Source organism: Humulus lupulus, chromosome 1 (assembly GCF_963169125.1).
Source record: "Humulus lupulus chromosome 1, drHumLupu1.1, whole genome shotgun sequence".
Lineage (NCBI taxonomy): Eukaryota > Viridiplantae > Streptophyta > Magnoliopsida > Rosales > Cannabaceae > Humulus > Humulus lupulus.
Genome location: NC_084793.1, coordinates 191,032,550 through 191,043,078, shown reverse-complemented (window position 1 = coordinate 191,043,078; position 10,529 = coordinate 191,032,550). Strand labels below are relative to the sequence as shown.

General features: G+C 37.0%; 1 protein-coding gene across 1 annotated transcript; it reads left to right on the top strand.

Moving 5' to 3' along the window:
* The first annotated feature begins 1,120 nt into the window (after positions 1-1,120).
* On the top strand, positions 1,121-4,134 carry LOC133825690 (uncharacterized). The gene is made up of 5 exons (XM_062258602.1): positions 1,121-1,151; positions 1,653-2,113; positions 2,207-2,870; positions 2,969-3,518; positions 3,600-4,134. Exons 1-5 carry the CDS (start codon positions 1,121-1,123, stop codon positions 4,132-4,134), a joined length of 2,241 nt encoding a protein of 746 aa, XP_062114586.1.
* Positions 4,135-10,529: the final 6,395 nt, after the last annotated feature.

Genomic DNA, 10,529 nt, shown 5'->3' with positions numbered 1-10,529 from the left:
TTTGGTATATCCTCATCCTTGATCCTCAGCTGGTGATAACCAGATTGAAGATTAATCTTTGAGAATACCATCTTTCCCTGCAATTGATCGAACAAGTCATCGATCCTTGGTAAAGGGTATTTGTTCTTGATGGTCAACTTGTTCAACTCTCTATAGTCTATGCACATTCTCAGAGTCCCATCCTTCTTCTCTACAAACAGAACTGGAGCACCCCATGGCGAGTAGCTAGGCCTGATAAACCCCATGGCAAGAAGCTCTTGCAACTGTATCTTCAATTCTTTCAGTTCCTTCAGAGCCATCCTATATGGTGCCCTCGACACTGGCTTTGTTCCTGGTGCTAACTCAATGACAAACTGAATCTCCCTGTGCGGCGGCAATCATGGTAAATCCTCAGGAAACACATCTGAGAACTCGCATACCAATCTGGTCTCTCTCGGCCCTACTGGCATCACCCTGGTGGTAACCACCACACTGGCTAGGAAACCTATACAACCTCTCTACAACAGATCCCTAGCCCTCAATGCTGATATCATGGGTATGCGAGGTCCATGCACAACACCCACAAAAACAAAGGAATCCTCTCCCTCAAGCTCAAAAGTCACCATCTTCTTCCTACAATCAATGGTAGCCCCATAGGCAGACCTACCTATTACCCAGGCGTGGCAATTGCCCCTGCTGACTTTTTCAAATCCCTTTTAGTTATTTGCTAAAAATATAAAACTTTAATGCCAATTACTTCAATCACGTGTAGTGCCCCCCTCAAATATCTCAAAAAGTAACTTTCTACATAAATTAAAAATAATAATATAATACTTCAAAAAAAAAATTAAATAATAATATAATAAAATAAACTCTTAAACTTCTATCAATACACATCTTTCCACTCACACCACCTTTTTCTATCTATCACTAATCATTATCAGACTATCACACTTCTCTATAATCCTACTACTCTCTCTCTCTAATCTTTATTATTTTTTTTTATCTTCTAACATATTACTTATCAGTTCTTTATCTTCTAACACTTCTCTATAATGCTATTTACTTCTAATCTATTCCCTGTACGAATCTTTTAACTCAAAGTCTCAAAGACTAAAATCTAAACCTACTCCAAGACTCCATGACTGGATCTGGGACCACATTTTCAAAAGGTAAGTTTATAATATATAATATAATATTTTACTTTTTAGAATATTTGATGCTTATACATTGGAGTTATCTTTAATTCTTTATCTACATTGCAATTGTCAATAGGTTTTAAATAGACAGTAATTTTTTTTTTCAGTTAGTTTCAGATGGGCTTTGAATTGAAATGCATGCCCATTTTTCTTATTGTTTTGGACAATTTATTTTTGATTACTTATCCTAAAAAAAGCCAATAAATTGAACAAGAATAATATATAAATATAACAGATCATAGATTGGATTTATATTAATAGACAAATTGACACTAATTTATTAACAATTAATATATATGTAATATGTTTATGTTTATGAGCTATATATATATTTGCAGCTTTATAATTATAATTATGCCTCATTGTCCATGTTTCTTCTATAAATAAATTATTCAATATAGACCATTATTAATATATTTTACAGATAATAATTTCTTGTTTTATAAATTTATTTTTATTTCATATTTGAAACAGGTATGGAAAGATATTATAAAAGAATTGATCCAAATTTATCACATCCTCCGGCACCGAAAGTAGATATTGATTGCAGTACAAAAAGCCATTGCAGTACAAAGAGACATTGCATCTCAATTGATATGAGTGATCTTCCTACTGATCCTGGACTGCGAATTCCAATTTCAGATTATAGCCTGAATATTCAAGATCAAATTCGAAGACATTATTTGCAGCAAGGGCCTTGTCAACCAAAAAATCATAAATTTCTTCCGAAACTTTTTGGAGGCGTGGAGCGTCGGTTCAACATTGAATGGTATGATCAATTTCCTACTTGGTTAGAGTATAGCATCGATAAAAATTCCGCATTTTGTCTATATTGTTATCTTTTTAAGCAAAATAATGGAAAACAAGGTGGTGGTGAGATATTTGTTAGTAAGGGTTTTTCAAATTGGAAGAAAACAGAAACATTTGCAAATCATGTTGGAAAACATGATAGTTCTCATTACGAATGTTACAAGAAATGTGAAGCCTTGATGAATGAAAAACAACAAATTTAACACATTTTTGTCAAGAAAAACGACAAAGATCGAAAAAGTTATCGTGTTCGATTAACTGCATCAGTTGACAGTATTCGATTTCTTCTACGACAAGGTCTTGCATTTCGTGGTCATGATGAGTCTGAAGATTCTAATAATCAAGGTAACTTTCTTGAACTTCTAAATTTTTTGGCTGATCATAATGAGGAAGTTAGAGCTGTTGCTTTGAAAAATGCTCCTGAAAACCTTAGATTGACTTCCCCAAGGATTCAGAAAGACATTGTAAATGCATGTGCTATTGAAACAATTGATGTTATTATTAAAGACATGGGAGATGCTGTATTTTCTATTTTAGTTGATGAATCTCGTGATGTATCTATAAAGGAGCAAATGGTTGTAATGTTTCGTTATGTGGACAAGAGAGGGTATGTGATTGAACGATTCATAGGCATTGAACATGTTCCAAATACAACAGCAATCTCACTAAAAATAGCAATTGATAAGCTATTTTCAAAGCATGGGTTGAGCATATCTAGACTACGAGGTCAGGGATATGATGGAGCTAGTAACATGAGTAGAGAATTCAATGGTTTGAAGAGTATTATCATGAAGGAGAATGAATGTGCTTTTTTTGTTCACTGTTTTGCTCATCAGCTTCAATTAGCACTCATGGGTGTAGCCAAAAAACATGATTTAATAGGTGTTTTCTTTTCTTGTAATTATATATTAATACTTGTTATTTAATAAACTATGTAACTATGTTTCCATTTAATGATTTGTATTTAATAAAAAAATTAGGTACTTTTCTCACTGTGGTATCCAATGTGGTGAATATTGTTGGAGCATCATCTAAGCGTCGTGACATTCTTCGAGAAAAACAAGCTCAGAAAGTCATTGAAGCCTTAAAAAGTGGACAACTTTCAAGTGGAAAAGGCTTAAATCAAGAAAATGGGATTAAGCGTCCATGTGATACACGATGGGGATCACACTTTGGCACTTTGGTAAGCTTCACTATCATGTTTTCATCTATCCTTGATGTACTTGAGGAAATTACAAATGATAGTTTGAATAGTGACCAAAAATATGAAGCATCTATTATGTTACAAGTGGTGCAATCATATGACTTTGTGTTTATTTTGCATTTGGTAAAAAATATACTTGGAATCACAAATGAGTTGTCGCAAGTCTTACAAAAAGGTGATCAAGATATTGTGAATGCCATGGATTTAGTTAAAGTATGCAAGGAGCAATTACAAATAATGAGAGATAATGGATGGGATTCCTTAGTAGAAGAAGTTTCTAAGTTTTGTGTGGAATTCAATATCGATGTTCTAAATATGGATGGAATGTATTGTGCTCAAGGAAAATCATGACGTAGAGCTCCGAAGCTTACAAATTTTCACTATTTTCGTATTGATTTTTTCAACAGTGTGATAGATTTACAACTACAAGAGCTAAATAGTCGTTTTAATGAGCCTAACACTGAGTTGCTACTTTGTGTAGCATGTTTGTCTCCAAATAATTATTTTGATGCTTTTGACAAGGAAAAGCTAATTCGTCTTGCTCAACTCTATCCTCATGATTTTTCTACAGTGGATTTGAGGGTACTTGAATTTCAACTTCAAACTTATGTTGATGATCTGCGTTCACATACTGAATTTTCAGAATTGAAAGGAATTGCTGACCTTTCAAAAAGATTAGTGGAGACAAATAAACATGAGGTATATCCATTGGTATATTTGCTTATTAAATGGGCATTAACACTCCCAGTTGCAACAGCTTCAGTAGAAAGGGCATTTTCAGCTATGAACATTGTGAAAAATCAAATGCGCAACAAAATGGGAGATGAATGGTTGAATGATAGCTTGACTGTGTATCTTGAAAAAGATATATTCAATACTATTGACAATGAGACTATTATTCATCGTTTTCAAAACATGAAAACTCGTCGAGGACAACTTTAAATATATGTGTTGAATGATTGCTTTATTTTGTTAACTTTTTGGAATATTGAGAATGCTTTTTAAGCATCAGTTTGAATGAGTTTGTAATCAATATTAACTTTTTAAATATTTACACAGTAAATTAGTTTTTTTTTTTTTTTTTTTGGCATTGAGAAATTTTTTTTGTTAGAAATTTTTTTTTATGCCCCCCCAAGTATCAAATCCTGGGTCCGCCACTGGGTAGCCCCATATCTAATCAGTCAATCCATCCCTAGAATCATATCAAAATCATCCACACTCAACTCGATCAAGTCTACTAATAGTTCCCTACTATCTACCTTCACTGACAATGCTCTAATCCACCTTCTAGAAACTATCAGTTCCCCTGTAGGCAGTATAGTCCCAAACCCCGCAACATAATACTCACTAGGTCTACACAATCTATCAATTACCTTACTAGAAACAAACGAATGTGTAGCACCAGAGTCAATCAATACACTATAAGAAGAGCCAGCGCTAGAAAGCTGACCTGTCATTACCGAGGGACTAGCCTCAGCCTCTGCCTGCGTCAAGGTGAACACTCGAGCTGGAGTCAAGCTGTCCACCTTCCTTGGTTCCTCCTTCTTCACTGTTGGGCAGTCTTTCTTGAGGTGTCCCACCACCCTGCATAGATAGCAAGCTTTTGCCCGACATTCGCCCGGATGGCGCCTTCTACACCTCGTGCACTCTGGGTAACTTCTCCATGTCTCACCGCCTCCCTGGTGGCCACCCTGAACACCCCGACCCTTCTTATCAGGACCAACAGCAGTCGAAGTGTCAGGGGTCTTCCTCTTCAGATCACTGGGGCCTCCGCCTCTACCAGACCCTGTATATGGAGGCACCGCCGTATGAACCTCCCGTCTCATTGCATTCTCCCTCCAGATTTTATTCTCCGCCTCTTCAGCGGTAAGAGCATTCTCAATAGCCTGGGCATAATTCGTTCCCCTAGGTTTAGTTGTAATTCTCACATCTCGAGCTATCATAGCATTAAGCCCTCTAATAAATTTGTCCTGTCTGGCTGCATCTGTAGGCACTAGATCTGGTGCAAACTTCGCAAGCCTATCGAACTTCAAGGAATACTCTACGACTGCCATGTTGCCCTACACGAACCCCACAAACTCTTTCACTTTCGCTGCCCTGACAGCAACGTTATAGTATTTCTGGCTGAACAGATCTCTAAACCAATCCCAACTCAGAGTAGAAACATCCCTGGTCTGTGATGCCATCTCCCACCAAATACGGGCATCCTCTTTAATCATATAGGTGGCACATGCCACCCTGTCATTACCTTCCACCCTCATGAAATCCAGAATGGAAGTAATCATACTTATCCATTGTTCGGCCTTTAGTGGATCCGATCCTCCCTCAAAGGTTGGAGGATGTTGTTTCCTGAATCGTTCATACAGTGGCTCCCACCTGTTCAAAACCTCAGGTGGTTGTACAACTGGTGCCACACTCCCTGACGGAGCCTGCTGCTCAAAAGGCGGATCTACTTTTCTTGACTCTGTAACTTGACTTGCATATCTGCAAGTATCTGATGCCAGTTCTCAAGGATTGGCGGAGGGTTCTGGCCCTAATCATCATCTTTAGCCTCAGACCCTATGACGGCTAGTCGTATAGATCGCCTTGGATACATAGCTATCCAAGTTTATCTACAATCAATGACTTGGCAGCCTGGCAATGATGACAGGTTAATAATCTTTCCATAGTCCACCATTGAAACTCAAACAACCAAAAGCAATCAAGATGCAGATAATCATTCAAATATCCATTCACATACAGCAGCAATGCTAATAAGCATGTCTCATAATAATCACACAGCAGTCAAGGGCAAGGCCCTATCAATATCTCATGCTCCATATTAATCATGCAGTAAAGCATTTATATTCCATTCAGGCATTGAAGCATATAATCTCATATATACAATTACCAAACCCTGAGTCGATCTTGTCTTTAGCGGCGAGTGTACATGTCCAACCAGTCTTCAGGAACCCTTAAACCTAGACTGCTCTGATACCAAGTTATAACGCCCTGGATAACCAAGACCGTTACACTGTGTGTTTTAAAATAGTGCAAGACTTGCTAATCAAGTCGTTTGAACAATAATGTGTTCCTAAGGTCAATTACCAAGTTAGGTTTAAAAGATTTTGAACATAAACAGTTAATTTTCATTAAAATAGACGTTTGGTACATAGGTCCCAAAAACAGGGTTTAAGAGACAAATTTACAATTCTAAAAAATTATATCCAACCAGTAGCCACTCTAATGGAAAAACACAAATTCTATGTTCAGTCCCTGTACTTTCCCTCGGCCGTGGCGGACGAGCAGCTGACGATGTACACTTCACCCCTAAAGCTCTCCAACTCATGGTTGATCCAGCTTACTCTTGCCTTTACCTGCACCACATAGCACCCGTGAGCCAAGGCCCAGTAAGAAAACCATAACAGCAAATACATAATCAGTTATTGCAACCAATCAATCAAAAGTCAGTTATCCAGAAATTCAACAAGTCATAAGCATCAAACTATTAACAATAAACATGTACGTTCAACAATAAATCTCAATCAATATGTAAATGCTTAGGGCCAGCACCCATAGGCCGAGCCCTCTATTTACTCAACTGACTCCGGCTCGCTTAGGCTAAGTCCAGTGTTTATCTAGCTGACCCCGGCTCACAGTGGCCGAGCCACGTCCTGTTCGCATGTATCAGCCCTGGCACTCTTAGGCCAATCATTTCATATTTCTCATAACAATATCACAGTTATACAAAACATATACTCAGATACAAGGAATCTCAGTCCCAACGTAGCCACACAAGGGTGCAATTTTCTTACCTTGAATTCCGAGCAGAAAATACAAAACGTTCCCAAGCACGATCCTCAGTCCTGAGCCTTAGCGATAAACCTAGTCACAGTGGCCAATGGGTAATCATCAAATTCTAATCCAAACAAATACTTAGGAGACAAAAACTAGCCTCTGGGACCTCGATTTCTACTAAACCGGGTAGTAGAAACTGTCCCGAGCACCTAGGTTCGAACCCCCAAGCCTCACCAATTCTAGAAACCAACTTAAGGCAAAAAAATCCCTAGGCGGGCTGCGACCTGACCCTAAGGGTCGCGGTGCACCCCCAAGTCAGAGGCTCAATCCTCAAGCTTCAGGGGGAGGCTGGCTGCGACTTGCCCCCTAGGGTCGTGGCACCCCAGAGGTGGGCCGCAACGCGCCCCTACGAACCTAGATTTTCTAGGTTTGCTCAGCATTTTCCCACAAGTCCAATCTCAAATTCTCATCCTAATTCAACAACTAATCCCAGATTAAAGCCTAGAATCCCCATCCTTTTGGTCTAAATATCATACCTAGCCCATAATCAATCCTTACTCCTATTACACACCCAAAATCAATCAAAACCCAGAATTTTACACAAGTTCTAAGCTTCACAATAACTCTGCTCAATTCAGTAAATTAATGTTGGAATCTTACCTGACTTGATGATCTAAACTCCTCAGAAACCTTTGAGTGTCTTTAACTTAGCTTTTCCTCACCTTGAACCAGCCCAAATCCAACTTAATCCTTGAATTCTCCTTCAGTTTTCCTTCTTAGTACTAGAGGGATGAAGAGAACGTTTTTTAGAATTTTGGGACTTCTAGTTTATTCTGATATATCCCCATGTCTAATCTAAGTACATCCTTATCCCAAAAAGACCCATTTTTCCCCTTAAACTATTCAATCTTCTAATGGTTCCTAAGGGTAAAATGGTCATTCTTCCCGAATCCTGCTAATTCCTCAAGTGTTTTTAGCATTTACCAATTAATCATGTCGTGTCCAAATAATTACCAAATACTTATTCATTACTTAATATATCCCAAAATATTCTCGAAATTCTCAAAAATACCCCAGGCTCCCCCAAGTCGGGTGTTAAACCCTGTTGTGACTATTTCACTAATCTGCTCACTAGGACCGTCTCGAGCCATATACTGCAAATATATCCACATAATAATGTGGTCTCAACAATTAATCACATTTATGCCCTCAGCTGGTCAAAATTACCGATATGCCCTTATAAGCTATAAAGGAGCCACATGCATATTTAGTACTTATAAACATGCTTATTACATACTCATATAATCATATTAATCATGCATGCCATGTAATCATGAAATTAACCAATTAAACATACATATAAACTCCCAGCACACTAATCAAGGCCCTAAGCCCTATTAGCAAATTTTGGATCGTTACAGTACTCGAGCTCGAAAGAAGTATCCTCTGAAAGGTGAGTTTGAAAGGCTAATCAAATAAGGAGGTGACGATAACTAGAATGTTGAGCTCGAGCCTACGTGGAAGCTCAAAAGTGTGTTGATGTTGCAAATAGGCTCTAATATGCGTTAAAGTGATACACAGAGATGTTGTTAAGTAATCCCTACAATCATGGGGATTTAATTTAAACCGTGTAATCAACCCTATTGTTTAGGGATATTTATCTACAATTAATGCAATTGATTGTATTTTAATGAATAGATTTGTATTTCAAATTCAAAATTTATATATTGTAATATCCCTAAGATTAAGGGAGGATATTTGAGGAATCAGGCCTATAAATAGTCTGGATGATGGTCCTTAGAGGACACACTCAATTCTTTTATGCAAATACTATGGGAAATTGCTCTTAAAGCTTTGACACGAAAAGATAAGTAAAAGTAACTCGTGGACTAGATAGATTTTAACTATCGTACAACATAAAAATCTCTGTTATTCTTTTCCTTCTAAATTATATATTTTCTAAATTGCTCTTGCTTTTAGTTGATAAAAAACGTCGTCAACAATAATGTTTTGGCTAAGTGATATACACTTAGGATTAGGAGAATGAGTATAAGAGGGACTTAATTGCTTCTATCATTTTATTTGAACTTCTCAAGAACATAAGGGATGTTATTCTTCTTCCCTCCCCCCATGACTCCTCCTAGGTCGAAATACCCCCCTTACGGTTCTTTTTTCCCCCTTTTTTTTTTTTATAAAGAATACTGGTAATATTGGAATTACAATGATACCCATAACGTCTGAGCATGGGAAAAGTACTAATGGACATGTATCTATCTTTTAGTGGGGGAGTACATTGCTACTTTTTGCATGCCAACTGTAGTGTCTGGCAGGTTATGTGCCTCAAGTATTCATGAATAGTGGTGTTGGTTGAAGATTATGCTAGCTAACGAAGGTGCGTATAGACATTTCAGGCAATATAGTGGTGGGATGTGTGGTTCTGTACTCTATAGGATATTCAGGATTTACTACATGTGATAATAGCATGTATTCAGGGCATAATTTGCATTGTGTTTTCTTGTGGGCTTTTCGCCTGATGGAGTAAGACATATTTATGGAGGAGGTGTTAACTCTCTTTACCTTATCCTAATGAAGACTTCTTTTTCACTTTTCGGGTGAGGGCAAGAACATGTAGAGCCTTTATGTGGACTATGTTGTTCTCGCGGTTGGTTTTTAAAGTGAAACTTTTGAGCACGTGTCATCCTTGATGCTAGACAAGCGTCCTTGCATGATACATCGTATACCATCTACTTTTTGGTGTCTTCTGGTGTGAAAAGTATCATTTACTAGTGAGTGTTAGAGTCATGTACTAAATGATTAATGAAAAAAAAAACAAGAGTAATTACATTAAATGTAGTTATTAAGACAATGTATTTCCTCAGCCTATTTTTTGTTGTTGTAGATACTTTTGTGAAGGTTCCATTAGTCTTATTAGAGTTTTCCCAAATATATTTTTGAACTAAGCTTCTAAGACATTCAATCAAAATAGTAACAGGCAGACTTCTTGCAACTTTTAGTGCATCGTTAATTGACTCTATAATGTTGGATTTCATCATTGTCTACCCATTGGATGGAGAGTATGATCTTACCCATGTTTCATAATCAATTTTTTGCAAGTTTGGTCTGATGCGAATATCAAGTTTATCAAAAGCCCTCATGTAGTGTTCAAACTTGCTTTGCATGTATGGTTTTGTATCTACAATAAACTTCACGTTCAACTCATCTCCATGGCATCCAATTTTTGTTTAAATATTGCTCAACAAATGAAACATGCATGCTCCATAAAAGGTATTTGGGTACACTATTTGAATTGCATTTTTTATGCTTTTATGTCGATCAGAAACTATAACAAATCTTGTGATAGTTAAAAAAATTAAAATGAAAAGGAAAAAAAACAAAAACCAATCAAATTTAAATTAGATAAAAGGCAATCAAGAGTAAAAATTAAATAAAAAAAGTAATGGTTTTATGTATTTAACATATGTAATTAATCAATTGTTTTTTTAAGTGTACTATTGTTATAGGTAATCTTATGGGTAACTGATTACTTTGAATGGTAATTG